Source organism: Mirounga angustirostris, unplaced genomic scaffold (genome assembly GCF_029215605.1).
Source record: "Mirounga angustirostris isolate CCGP_5_RB_7025 unplaced genomic scaffold, mMirAng1.0.hap1 SCAF_8, whole genome shotgun sequence".
Taxonomy (NCBI): Eukaryota; Metazoa; Chordata; class Mammalia; order Carnivora; family Phocidae; genus Mirounga; species Mirounga angustirostris.
In genome coordinates, this window is record NW_026991716.1 from 3,263,806 (window position 1) to 3,278,271 (window position 14,466).

Consider the following 14,466-nt stretch of genomic DNA (forward strand, 5'->3'; position numbering starts at 1 on the left):
ATGGACAAGAAGTCTTCCACCAGGAAAGGTAAACCCTCCCCTCTGGTTTGCAGGCACTTCATGGAAGAGTGGGCACTCATCTCCAGCGCTGTTCTTTTCCTTGCTTTCTCCTCCGAATTTTTTTTTTTTTAATCATGTCACCTGTTATAAAGACTCAAAGACTCAATAGAACATTGTACTAGCTCCAGCCCCTCATTCTGTTACCTGTTGTTTTTTTGTTTAGGGAGCCCCACTGAGTTACTTATCAGAAATCAAGCCAAATGACCAATAAATACTAGGACATAAGGAATGGAATAAATCTTGAAAAAGTCATTTTAAACAACCTATGTATGAATTCTTCTATAGTGTTATTGCCAAGTGGCTGGCTATTTCCCAGAGCTTGGAATCCTCCAGGAGCATAGGAATAACTCTTTTGCAGGCAAATAATCCTATCATTGAGCCTATTTGGCCATTAAAAATTATTTCTTTCATTATATTTTTATCTGCTTGTTCACAGGTCCTCTCTTTATTTCTCCTTAGTTCTAGTTCTCCAAATTCACAGAAAAAAAATCGAATCCATCATTCACTTGGGAACCCTTGCAATATTGGTCCATTGTTCCACTTTGTGGGACTTTTCAAAAAATGCGTTCTTCTTGGAGACACCTGAGTGGCTCAGTTGGTTAGGTGGCTGACTCTTGATTTCAGCTCAGGGTCCTGAGATCGAGCCCTGTGTCGGGCTCCACGCTCAGCAGGGAGTCTGCTTGAGTCTTCTCTCTCTCCTTCTCCCTCTGCCCTTTCTCTCTCAAATAAATAAATAAATCTTTAAAGAAAATGTGTTGTTCTTGTAACATATGGAATGATTGTCCAGCACTGTATCACCTGCAAACTCAGTAAAGATGGTTCTCCGCATTAGTTTTTTAAGAGCTAAATGCATATGCAGTCAGGTCTAGTGACACCCAACAAAAATGTTTCCAAGTGAACATCAGACCAAGGAATCAGTGGAGGTGCTCATCTACACACACTGTCTCTCAAATATTTCAAAGAGAATCCTTGGAGGTTTGGTTAGCTTCCTGCAACAGCAGTTCTCTAAGTATAAACTTCCAAGCTTTATGGTGAATGAATATGCAGAACAGACAGGACTTCTGACTTGCCGCTGGGTGACTTGGGTTTTATCACCGGCTCTGCCACCGTCTCCCCCATTCAGTTTATTTTGGGACAATGTGATCTAAATGCCTTCACTTCGGTTTTCCTGTAGTTACCATCTGCTTCCCATACCTCTGGGAAAAAAGGCCATATTTGCTTTACTTGACTGTAAGATCCCAAATTGATTCTCTTCCAGCGAACTAAAGAATATGGCAAAGGAACGTTGTATGTAGTCGTGGTTATTTCAGTGAAAAAAGGCCGTGGGGCTGAGTGAGGTCTCTGATGTTTTTTTCAGATTTAGCCATGGGACACGTGGAAAGATGGTGGCCTCAGTCAGGATGTTCATTGTGTGCTTCCATATTGTCCTCTAGGTCCAGATTTCTGTTCCTTACGCTATGGACTGGCTCTCATCATGCACTTCTCAAATTTCACCATGATAACCCAGCGTGTGAGTCTAAGCATTGCAATCATTGCCATGGTGAACAGCACTCAGCAGCATGGTCTGCCCAATGCCTCCACAGAAAGACCTCCTGCAGACACTCTCAACAACCCCAGCAGATCCATGAAGGAATTTAATACAGGGGTAAGTATCATGGAGAATGAGGCTCTTTGTCGAGAGGGAAAACCCAGTTTGAAGGGAAGGATCTTGATTCTGTGAAGCATAGAAGCATGAATTTTCAATGACCAACCGAAAAAAGACTGGAATTTTGTTTTTGAGAGATTTCTTACCTCTGTGATAAAAATAATCCTTCATTGAGATTGTTATGATTATAAGGCGGGGGGAACTATAGAAAAAATTGTGAAAACTTCCACAAAGAAACAGAATACTAGGTGTCTTCCATGAAAAACTTGGCACAGAGCACATCCTTCTGCCAGATTCTATGTAGATCTCTGCACCTTTCCTTGTCTTGGGGCCATTCTGCAACTCTGGAAGTTCTATATAACAAATAGCAATGCAAGGGATTTTTGCCATGGCTCTGCAAATGAATTTTGTCCTGTGGAAAATCCATTGATACTCTCCTCACTCGCCACTCAGTTGAATAAGCCAATTTTGCCATATATTTAAAATCTAATTCAGTATTACTTCCTACTTATGGGTCTTTGAATTCTCTTTGGGCCAGTTGTAACATCTTACCAATTCCCTTATTAATCAATGAGTTAAATAAAATCTTTATCACAATATTGTATGAGAATTATGATTACACCTTATTTTTAAATTTTCTCTTTAAACTATCATTTACTGTACATTCCTAATGTCACCCTTGTATTTCATGACTTTATTACCTTGGCCCCAGCTTATTTATAATAACCTCTCTGCCTCCAGTCTTTTCTCCATAATTCATCCTACACATTCATATTCTCATGCTCAAGATTCCAGGATACCTTCAAGTTGCCAAACTTCTCTCTTGACACGCTTGCTCCTCCAAAATCTGGCCCCACTTCTCAGCACATTCAGATCTGCTCTCAGTGGCCCAGGTTCTGAGTAAAGCAGAGCCCTGGTTAGTTTCTCTTCATCTGGTATCATTTCAAATGCTACAAGTTCACTTTTGCTCTTCAATAAAAATGAATCTTCCTATTTCTCTTTGTGCAAATCATCGTCATTCTTCAAAGGATGGATCAAGTATTGCTTCCTTCCTGGGATCTTTGCAAATTGTTCTTCCCTCTTCTCAAAGTCCCTATTTTACTGATGTTTATCCTCAAACTTGAATTCTCACCTGAATCATATATCTTGCATTATTTATAATTATTATAAATGGATAAAAATAGTTCATATTATATATATATGTATGTATTTTTGCTTCTTTACTTCAGTTTATAGCATGATGCCACATATCTAGTAGGCTACCAAAAATTATTTATTGGCTTACATCATGAGAAGAATGTGATCTTATTAATATGCAATATGTGTTTTAGGAAGTCATCTCTGCCAAGGCAGACCATAATTCCTAAACTTGATTTTAAGGACTAATTTTGATGAGAGGTCAGTAAAGTTGTGTTTTTTTAATTTTTGAAATGAGAGTCAACATGTCCCCTAACTTTTCTCAGAAGCAAATATTTAAAGGAAGCTCTTTTTCAGATGAAATATCTCTCAATGGCCTTTTTTCATTTAATATCTTCCTATCGTGTATTCATTTCTTTATCTCTTTCCTTCTTCATTTCTTTTGATTTTACTCCCCCTCTGAAAGGAGCAGATTAGGGGTATAATTGGTTGTTTGTTTGGAAGAGGTGGGATATCTGTTCTGTAAAAAATACAACTGATGAATCACTAAATTATCTCTGAAACTAACAATACACAATTTGTTAATTAAGTTGAACTTAAATTAAAAAAAATTTTAAAGAAAATAAGTAAGATCTTTTAAAAAAACAAAAAAAAAATACCGAAAAGTGGATTTTATACTAGAATCCCACCAACCCTAAGCAGCTCTGGTTTTAAAGTAGATTTTCATAACAGAACTTCTTAGCAAATAATTTTCTTTCTTCCCCTCCACCCCCCACCAGGCCTCTGTATATGAATGGAGCCCAGAGACTCAGGGTATCATCTTTAGCTCCATCAGCTATGGGATAATAGTGACTCTGATCCCAAGTGGATATTTAGCAGGGATATTTCGAGCAAAGCAGATGCTTGGTGCTGGTCTGCTGATCTCCTCTCTTCTCACCCTCTTTACGCCGTTGGCTGCTGACTTCGGAGTGATTTTGGTTATTGTGATTCGGACAATCCAGGGCATGGCCCAGGTATCCAGCTACTTTCTCATTCTGAGTGGGATACAGGTGCCCTAATTCTACTGGAGATCAAAGGTCTTAATGATTTTCCTTTCAGGGAATGGCATGGACAGGTCAGTTTACAATTTGGGCCAAGTGGGCTCCCCCACTTGAACGAAGCAAGCTCACCAGCATTGCGGGCTCAGGTAAGGATGTGCATATGGATGACAGCTTTGTAATCTGCTTTGCCCCCAGACGACGACGCATCTTCCCTTCTCTGCATGGGATGTTTTGGGGGGAGAGGGAGAAAGTGTTACCCAGAAATTTGACAATGTGAGACAGTTACATAACACCTGTGAGAGAAAGAAAGATACGTCAGTGCCATATATCTACTAAGGCTCAGAAGCAAGAGGCCACTGTGAGCTTGGGTAGTCAGCAAAGCATTGTCAGAAAATGTCTGTAACTTAAATCGGCATAAATGCAAAAAGATCAAGTAAACTTAGGGGCGCCTGGGTGGCTGAGATGGTTAAGCATCTGCCTTTGGCTCAGGTTATGATCTTAGGGTCCTGGGATTGAGTCCCCTGAAGGGATCTCTGCTCATTGGGAAGTCTTTCTCTCTGCCCCTGGCCCCTTCATGCTCACACTCTCTCTCTCAAATAAATAAAGTCTTTTAAAAAAAAGATCAAGTAAGCTTATATAATATTTACCCATGGTGTATAAACACTATTTTGGCAAAGATATACACGTGAGAATTAAGACTATCAGATTTCACAGTGGTAAGGAGAGAAATCAGGCTGGAAAGTTGAGTTTAAAGAGCCCACGTGATTTCTGAGCTAATCTTCACAGCACCTCTCTGATAATTAACAATTTTTAAACTCTCATTTTACAAAGGAGGGAATTAACATATGCAGAAATTAAGTAAATTGCCCAAATACCAATAGCCAGCCTGTGACAGAGCTGAGATCTGAGCCTAGGCAGTTTGACCCCAGAGCGCACTCTCAGTTGCCCCGCCGTCTGCCTCTCCAGGGCATGTGATCAGATCACACCAAGGACTTAAATGATTTTATCACTGCCATTTGCCCCAACTGGTAGCACTGGAAGTGTATACTTGCAGAATAGAAGTGAGGTTCCCTCAAGCCTCTCACTCCCAGCTCCCAATGTACAGCTGCATCCTACAGATGCTTTTTACTCCAAAGCAACCCTCCTGCGTTCTGGCTCCTTCCATTGCAGTTGTCCTGTCTTCTCTATCTATAAATGCTCTTGATGAGGGAGCAGAAGGCTAGCGGAGGACAAAGCACAAGCTGACAGCCCACAACTCCCACTCCTGTGTGGGATATGTGTGATATTCTTCCAGGAAGCCCCCAACTATCTTAATGTTAACGCCTTGCTAGAGGAGGAAAAACAACCTTGACTTGACAATGGCAAGGTCTCTGGTATCTGGTTGGTCCTCTTTAGCATATGAAAGTCCTTTTGAAAACCTCCCTTTGCCTCACCTCCCCCAGCCCCACAGTATATAATCAGCCTCCCCTCCCAACCCCGGGGCAGCAGCTCTTCCTGCCCATGGGTCCTGTCCCCAGGCTTTATTAAACCACCATTTTGCACCAAAGACGTCTCAAGAATTCTTTGTTGGTCGTCGGCTCCAGACCTCACCCCACCGAACCTCACCTATATTCCAAAACCACATCACTCTCAGCTAGTCTTCTCTCTCCTCAGCTTTGTTCCCTGCAGACTTCTCTTCCCATCAAAGCCAAGTTACCTCCTTAAAGCACAGATAAGGCATCTTTGCTCACTTGCTTGGACTTCAATGCGTTCCTCCATGACTGCAGACAAAAATGGATCTCCTTATTGCGTGGATACAAAGATCGGCTGCTATATGGTCCCAGTCTGCTTTGCCACTCAGCACCCCTCTGTAAGCAAGGCTCACGTCACACCACCTACAATCTGCACTTACCTTCTCTCTGGCTCTACTATCCTGGCCCATTTTCCTGGAAGGTCCTCTACTCCTAGCTTCTTTTACCCAAAATCCATCCATTTCACTGCTTAGCTCATGTAAACAATTTGTAAGCCTCATTGTCAACTTCAACACTCTCCTCTTGTATACATCCATAGCATACTATAGTTGATTATTGTAGCTGTATTCCACATCCCTCTTTTCCCCCGAAGTGCAGATTAAGACCCATTCATGGGTCATAAAATTAATGTAGTGGGTCAAAACCAGTATTTAAAACAAAACAGAATAGAACAGAAAATGTTGGAGTGCATTACACATGGTGAGTCTAAGTATTGACTCATGAAACTTTTGTTTGAGTTTTATGCATGTGTATGTATTTGTGTATGTTTAGTGTCGCCACGTAAAATGCGTTTCTTATTGTGGATTTCTGTTAAATATGTTCAAATTCCAAAGTCTACACTATATTATATTTCTAATAGTGAATTTGGCTCATGCTTTTCTCTCCAGCTGGACTGAAGTCTCCTTGAGGTCAGAGACTGTATCTTATTAATCTGTGTAAGACTTTTCTTTCCTGTCCTCAACCTCATATTGCACCCTGCCAGAATGCAACTCTGATTCTAAGGAAACACTGGTGGGCTATGATTGCAGAGTTTCTATGACAAACTAAGGGATTTGTACTGGGCTCATTGGTGTTAAGGAGCTCTTGAAGTGTCAGGAGGCATACCATTCTTGTTTATCAATTCTAAGTACTTCACATGATGTTACTAGGGGAGATCTGTGAACAGGAAGAAATACTCTCCTCACTCAGTAATTCTACGTTTGCCTCCACTCTGTTGGGACAATGTCCAGGGAGGCCACTCAATCTCAGCCCTTTGCTGTCTTCATAACGTGCCTTCTTTGTCCCTCTTCTCTTCAGGGGCAGCGTTTGGGTCCTTCATCATCCTCTGCGTGGGGGGACTAATCTCACAGGCCTTGGGCTGGCCTTTTATCTTCTACATCTTTGGTGAGTCATTTTCCCCTGAATCCCAAGCCCTCTGTTTGCCAGCCGTTTGGTTGGATGCCCACATTACCTGTCACCCATTCCCATGTGAGAGAGAACGTTGAAGATTGGTAGCTCCCTCCCTCCAATCTAGGAGATGACTCTGTGTGGTGTTGACATTTGAGGAACTGGGAATGCAGCCTTCCCCTCCCACCCCAGGCATCTTCTGTAGAATCTCCACCACCACATCTGAAATGCCAGGTCTAGTTGCCTTGTGGTTAAAATGTCAGTGTCACCAAAAGTTGCTGGAATACACCTTAAACATGCCTTCATATTTTATTGTAATTATTATTTCTGCCAAGATGCCCTTAACCTATGCTCTACCAGGCAAGTCTTGCAAAGCTCGTTTAAATGCACCCTTCCAGGGGTGCCTGGGTGGCTCAGTTGGTTAATTGTCTGACTCTTGTTCTTGGCTCAGATCTTGATCTCATGGTCGTGAGTTTGAGCCCCTCACTGGGCTCCACACTGGTTGTGGAACCTACTTAAAAAAAAATGCATCCTTCCCTAGGGAAACTTCCGGGGCTTATCACATCAGATGCAGTCTTTTACCTTCTTCAAATGACAGATCTCAGCAATGAGACACATTTCTGTTCTATTGTTATAACCAAATGATGTCATTCAATATGGTTCTGGCTTGTATGGCTCTCTCATTAATGATGTTAATCCCAGGTCATCTTTGGTCCACACGTGTTAATCAGGTATTGTCAAGAAATATTTCTTCTGGAAATTCATAATGAACGTATTGTTTGAATACAAATAACATTGTCTTTTGCAAATGTGCTGGAAATTTTGCTTTGCCACACTGATTTTCTGGCAGGTTGTTTCGTGTGTGTATGACTCCTATGTTCTCCAATCCTGACTACTCAGATCTTCCAAAATAAGACAGTAACGTGTGTAATAAGAAATTGCTGTTAATGACACATAACACTATAAACCACTGGAGTCCTAAGAGTAATTAACCAGCTATGCAATGGTACATTCATGCTCAGTTCTCTCCAAAGGGCTCTGACGTTGACAAATGGCACTCTAAATTTGAGAGGTGGTATCTGGAGAGCTTTTAAAAGGAGATTTGTAGGGGCGCCTGGGTGGCTCAGTTGGTTAAGCAACTGCCTTCAGCTCAGGTCATGATCCTGGAGTCCTAGGATCGAGTCCCGCATCGGGCTCCCTGCTCGGCTGGGGGTCTGCTTCTCCCTCTGACCCTCTTCCCTCTCGTGCTCTCTGTCTCTCATTCTCTCTCTCTCAAATAAATAAATAAAATCTTAAAAAAAAAAAAAAAAAAAGGAGATTTGTAGAAGCACCTGGGTGGTGCAGTCTGTTAAGTGTCTGACTCTTGGTTTTGGCTCAGGTCATGATCTCAGGGTCCTGGGATCAAACCCCACATTGGGCTCTGTGCTTAGCAAGGAGTCCACTTGAGATTCTCTCTCCCTCTCCCTCTGCCCCTCCTGCTTGTGCTGTCTCTCTCTCTCTCTCTCTCTCTCAAATAAATAAATAAATCTTTTTTAAAAAACAGAGATTTGTAAAAGAATTGAAATAAAGAAGCAGGCAAGTTTAGTTCCTTATGATGGAATAACCATGAATTGATAGGTGTGTTTTGAGGGGGATGTGGGCCACATCAGAGGAAACTCCCTTCTCCCAGCACAGAAATCTACCCCAAAATTAACGGGGTCCCGGCTTCCCAGGTAGCATTGGCTGTGTCTGCTGTCTCTTGTGGTTCACGGTGATTTATGATGACCCCATGCATCACCCATGCATAAGCGTCCGGGAAAAGGACTACATTGTGGCCTCACTGGCTCAACAGGTATGGTGCATCCCTCCTACCTGTGGACCATGCGGAGGCCCCTACGGCAGGGTGTGGGGCTCATGGGAGAGGCACCCGCACGCCTGTTCTAACCCCACGTTGATTAGATATTTCCTTTCAGTCCAGTTCTCCCAGACGATCTGTCCCCATAAAGGCTATGGTCAGATGCCTACCACTTTGGGCCATTTTCACGGGGTTTTTCAGCCATTTCTGGTTATGCACCATAATCATAACATACCTGCCGACGTACATCAGCTCTGTGCTCCACGTGAACATCAGAGATGTGAGTATCCTTCCGGTGCTTCTATGGAAACGATAATGGCAATAAGGAGAAATAGTTCCACGATGCCTACTGCACTCTGGCCTTGCACATAACCACTCACTTAACCTTCACAATGACCTTGAGGAAGGCATGTAATGATTCCTATTGTCCAGGCATGGACCTGGGGACATGTGAGGTCAGCTGATGTGCCTTGGATTGCACAACCCCTGAGTGGCCCAGCAGCTGCAAGAGCTGAGTCCTCAACCACTGAACAACGCCACCATACCAGCCGATTCTTCAGTGTCCCTTAGAGATTAATAGCACTTTCCTCCCTGAGACCAGTGTAATGCCATGTAACTGGCCCTCTTACCTGAGGCGGTGTTCTTCTTCTGTGGAAAATAAGAACTTTTAACTTCCTAAAAACCACTCAGTATATCCGGGGGTGGCTAACAGTTGTCTGTGGAACTGATAAGCATTGGGGCCATCTGCACATCTGCACTCATCGTACATGTTTCCTTCCTGCAGAGTGGGGTTCTGTCCTCCCTGCCCTTCATTGCTGCTTCGAGTTGTACGATTCTAGGAGGCCAGTTGGCAGATTTCCTCCTGTCCAGGAACCTTCTCAGATTAATCACTGTACGAAAACTCTTCTCATCCCTAGGTAAGGATAGGTGCATGGGCTTGCTTAACTAATCCCTTTTCCCACACCTGGTCTGAGAGGGGGCCTGATGGTGCGTCTCATTGCCCAGGGCTCCTCCTTCCATCGCTATGTGCCATGGCCTTGCCCTTTGTGGCTTCTAGTTACGTGACAACCATTATTTTGCTGATACTCATTCCTGGAACCAGCAACCTGTGTGATTCGGGGTTCATCATCAACACCTTAGATGTCGCCCCCAGGTAAGACCTTTCTCCATTTGTTCCCCTCACCCGGGCCCTTTCGGAGGTGTTAGGCCTCAGCCTTTTTCTTGCAACTCTTTCATGTTATGACATGCACAAAATGATAGTACAATAATGACAAATAACTAGAAACGTCAGTACGTGGCCATGACCTATTATGGCATTTTAAGGACAACAGTTCCCAATCTCGGCCAGTAATCATTTAGATGAAAAGCGTTCCAAGCCTCCCCACCAGAGACGGAACTGTATGCTCTGGGAAAGGGCCCACACACGTGTGTTTTGGAAAAGCTTCCAGAGTGTTGATAATATCAGCTCCCACATATGTATGCACTCGCCATGAGCCAAACCCTACTTGATAGGCGAATATTAACACATCTAATCCTCACAACTGCATGAGGTAGGTCCAATTGTTATCCTCACTCTAAAGGGGAGAAGACTGAGTCACGCCAAGGTGAAGTGACAGGACTGAGGTCACACAAAGGCAGAGCCAGGCTTTGGCCCCAGGCAGTTTGTTTGGAGTCTGCGGTCCTGGGCACTGCATGCACTGCCTGTCTTGCTGAGCAGCCTTGGGATGGGGGTGGCAGGTGGATCCTGGGCTCCCCAGAGACTGAAGTGGCCCCTGGTTGTTGACTTGGCAGAGAGGTGATTTCAGGGTTGGCAAACAGGCATTACCCCGAACGTCTTTAGGTAAACGAAACACTGCATTGGGCAAAATAACTTTGCTATTATAATTGAACTGCATTAAAGTTGAGTTGCTGAAAAGCCCCAGATAGCTTTCTACATAAAATCATCTGTAAAATCTTCGGCCCACAGGTATGCAAGCTTCCTCATGGGAATCTCAAGGGGATTTGGGCTCATCGCAGGAATCATCTCCTCCACGGCCACCGGATTCCTTATCAGTCAGGTTGGCCAGTTTCTTGAATGTCTGCAAGTGGCAGGTATTGTTTTAGGCCCAGGGACTCACGGCGGGGCCTCTGCTCTCCAGGATGGCATGTTCTGACAGAGACAGCAAGCGTGGATGTCAATTCAGTCCCTCTATTCGCAGGGGACTCGAAATGACAGTCTATTAGGTCAGATTCCCCAGGGAAAGAAAAATGTAAGCTGAACTTCTAAAAATGAATGGATGTTGGATGGATGAAAATGAGCAGTTCAGGTAGAGAAAAACAGCACCAATGAGCTCCTGGAGGAAGAAAAGCATGAAACGGTTCTGGGTTAGGACCAGAGAGAATGATACATGTCAAGGAATGGTAAGAGATACAGAGGAGCAGAAGGGAAAGATTTTGAAGAGTCTGTTCAGATCCATTCTAATTAGAAACAATTACAAAATGGAAGCATAAACGGTCCCAAGGCCAGTTTAAATAAAGGGAGGTGAGGTCATGGAGACAAGAGCATGGCTGTGAGCATGCGCCACGAGGCTCACTCAGTGTGAAGTGTGGGCTGGGAGGACAGAAGGAAAGCAGAGCCAGGCTGGGATGGCAGGATGACAAGAGTCAACTTACAAGAAAGTTTTATCTTTTTTTTGAGAGAAAGAACGGGGTGGCGGAGGGAGGGCAGGGGAAGAGGGAGAGGGAGAGAATCTTATGTAGGCTCAGTGCCCAGCCCAGAGCCCAACACGGGGCTCCATCTCACAACCCTGAGATCACAACCTGAGCTGAAATCAAAAGTTGGACGCTTAACCAACTGAGCCACCCAGGCACCCCAACTTACAAAAAAGTTTTGTTTATTTTTAACACATCTCTATGTGATCTAGTTTCCAGGTTCATTCTCAACCAAATTGCTAGGAATCTGCTGTGATTCTAATGCCAGAAATGAACTATGACTTACCAGGCCTGGGTGAGGAGGATCATTCCAGCCAAATACAACTCACGTTATATTAAGAGGCCCATCTAAGGGGTGCTGCACTGATGTCAACAACCAAAAACAACTAAACGGAGAGAACACAAGGATAAGAGCTTAACAATGTCACTTTAGGCATAATTCTAAATGAGTAATGTGGTATTTTTGTGAATGTTGAGATCCAGATTTCTAGAAAGACGCTAGTGTAGGTTAATTCATTTTGGTTTAAAGAAAAATCCATCTTGGGCACTTGGGTGGCTCAGTTGGTTAAGCAACTGCCTTCAGCTCAGGTCATGATTCTGGAATCCCAGGATCGAATCCCGCATCGCGGGCTTCTCCCTCTGACCCTCTCATGCTTTCTCTCTCTCTCATTCGCTCTCCAATAAATAAATAAAATCTTTAAGAAAAAAGAAAAATCCATCTCGACCCAGAACCCAATGTTCATTTTAGAGTCATTCTGTCTCCAACAATTTCATAAAACTTTCTTTGATAAGTTAAGATGTTTAGTGGCTATTGCAGATCACTCCTGCTATATGTGGAGATCAATATTGCGATACACAAAATGGAGGATTTCTAGAGCTGGTGGGGAAGGAGCCGTGAGACTGATAGTTCTGTGTTTTCTGCCTCCAGGATTCTGTGTCTGGATGGAGGAATGTCTTTTTCCTGTCTGCTGCCGTCAACATGTTTGGCATGTTTTTTTACATCACATTTGGACAAGTAGAAATCCAGGACTGGGCCAAAGAGAAGACCCTCACCCGCCTCTGAGGATACTGAATTACAAACTGAAATGCAGTGCTGACCGTTAACTTTTGCGACGTTTTTTACGTGTCATCATTCTTCATATTCTTGGCCATAGGCTCAGCGGTTCTCAACTCTGGCTGCGTGTTGGATTTCCTGGGGAGTCTCTAAACCACACGGATGATGGGGCCGCCCGCAGAGACTCTGAATGAACTGGTCTGAGGGAGAGCCAGGGTGCCACAGGTTGTTAGACACGCAGCAGGGTTTCTAGCATGCAGCCAGGGTCGACAGCTGCCGGACACACTGGAAACGCCAATTCCGGTTGCCTTTGAAGTTTCCTCTTTGGAAAGTACTGGATGAATAAAAATCTATGTGAAAATAATCACTGATAAGTACCTTCATGGGGGTGATTATGGACACAGAGAAGACCTGCTAGGAGCTGTAGTCATGCGTTATAGAGCTCAGCATGGAACAGAAATTTAAGGCTGTAATCCACAGAATTAACTTTTTTATTATTTGTATACATTGTGTGAAACATGGATGTTTATTTATGTGGCTAAATTCTATTAAAATTCACATGTTAAAATTAAAATAGACCATTTTCAAATTATTTAGATGAGGATTATTTCTGTCAGCTGAAACAGATATCTACTTATCCTTAGCTAGATTCCAGGGAATTAATGACCAGGAAATGGCCAGGCAGAGAGTAAATGAATGAGGTTAACTAGAAATCAAGGGAGAGAAAAGACAGAATTGAAAGGCTCAAGGGGAGGCAAGATGGGCACTTTCAGAAAGTATAAGGAGATAGTTTGGACCATGTAATGAAAATTGAAGGGAGGCAACAGATGATCCAAATGAAATGATGATTTATAAGGAGAAGAATACTGAAGGTATAACAAGATGGAAGAAAACATAGAATGACTTCACATACCATAGAAGTTCCTTTTTCGGGATTGAAAAAGATCGTTTGACCTTCTTCTTATTTTCCCAGGACTCAGATAGTCATCACTGTCTCCAACAGGAATTCATTGTGGTTCCTACTTCTTAAAACACATCCTCTAGGCTGTGAGAGCTCATACACAGAGCTGACGCTGGTTTTGCCGCAACTGTTCTAGAAGAGAAATTCCTGCCATCTTTAAAAGCCCCACAGAACCACCGGGATGGAAAAGAATCTCCTAACGCATATCAACAGGTATTTTTTAGCAGGTGTTTCAAAGAAAACAGATGGCCAGGCTCTGAGGATGATGTTAAGATGAGAACACTCTGGCTCTGTCCTCTGGGTATTTACAATATAGAAAAGAAGGGGAGTTTGTAGAAAACGAAAAGAAGAGAAAAAGAGAAGAGTCGTAAAATGGATGGGCAAATTAAATACAGGAAAAAAAGAATAAAAAATGGCAGACAACCCAACAGAAACATGGGCCAATGTCTCGAAAAGGGACTTCATGAAAGAGAAATTCTAAGTGACCTAAAGATATAAAAGGTGGTCAACTTCACTAGACATTAGAGAAATGAAAATCAAAACCACCGCGAGATAGCACCACGCACTTCAACAGAATGGACAGAGAAAGTGAGAGAAGACGGAAACAAAGATTGGCAAGGGTGTGGAGCAACTTATACTCTCACTCACTGCTCACGAGTGCCAGTTAGAACCTCTGGAAGCTGCTTGGCAACGTCCCCTAAAGCCAAATGTAGGCATTCCAGTGACAGACACTTCACTTAGAAACGTCCCTACACATTCAGAACAAGATGTGCAACAACGTTCGCAGTAGCCCAACGGGAAACAACCCAATTGTCTGTCAAGAGAAGAATGAGTAAATCAGTAATGGTCTATTCACAAAGCAAGGCGAGTAAGGACACCCCAGCAATCATGGATCTCATAGATGCAGTATTGAGTGAAAAAAGACGAACAATATCTTCTTTCGAACACTTAAGGAAAGGTTTTCAAAACAGACAAAACTAGTTTATCCTATTAAAAATCAAGTTAGGGCTTCCCCTCGGGTGGAGGTGGTAGCAGTGACGGGATGGGGGATGTAATGGAGGCTCCTGGGCGCTGGCATCTCCTATGACTTGGGTGCTAGTCACATGGTGCTTTCACTCTGTGGAAAGTGGACATTTATGTAGGTAAA

General features: G+C 43.3%; 1 protein-coding gene across 3 annotated transcripts; it reads left to right on the forward strand.

Annotated features, from left to right (window-relative positions):
* LOC123836862 (sodium-dependent phosphate transport protein 3) lies at positions 1-12,911 on the forward strand. Of its 3 annotated transcripts, XM_045865939.1 has the most exons (11): positions 1-28; positions 1,494-1,705; positions 3,622-3,855; positions 3,941-4,028; positions 6,690-6,776; positions 8,492-8,610; positions 8,732-8,893; positions 9,398-9,530; positions 9,619-9,766; positions 10,580-10,670; positions 12,233-12,911. In XM_045865939.1, the coding sequence occupies exons 1-11, from the start codon at positions 1-3 to the stop codon at positions 12,365-12,367; spliced, it is 1,437 nt and encodes a 478-aa protein (XP_045721895.1). In that variant the 3' UTR covers positions 12,368-12,911. The 3 variants fall into 3 exon arrangements, with proteins under 3 accessions (XP_045721895.1, XP_045721896.1, XP_064453087.1); XM_045865940.2 differs by lacking the exon at positions 9,619-9,766 and having other exon boundaries at positions 12,233-12,868; XM_064597017.1 differs by lacking the exon at positions 1-28 and having other exon boundaries at positions 1,500-1,705; positions 8,492-8,615; positions 8,737-8,893.
* The last annotated feature ends 1,555 nt before the right edge of the window (positions 12,912-14,466 follow it).

Coding starts and splice junctions, on each gene's coding strand:
- LOC123836862 (XM_045865939.1), top strand. CDS start 1: ATGGACAAGAAGTCTTCCACCAGGAAAG. Junction 4,029..6,689: donor CACCAGCATTGCGGGCTCAG/GTAAGGATGTGC, acceptor TCTTCTCTTCAG/GGGCAGCGTTTGGGTCCTTC. Junction 6,777..8,491: donor TTTTATCTTCTACATCTTTG/GTGAGTCATTTT, acceptor CCGGCTTCCCAG/GTAGCATTGGCTGTGTCTGC.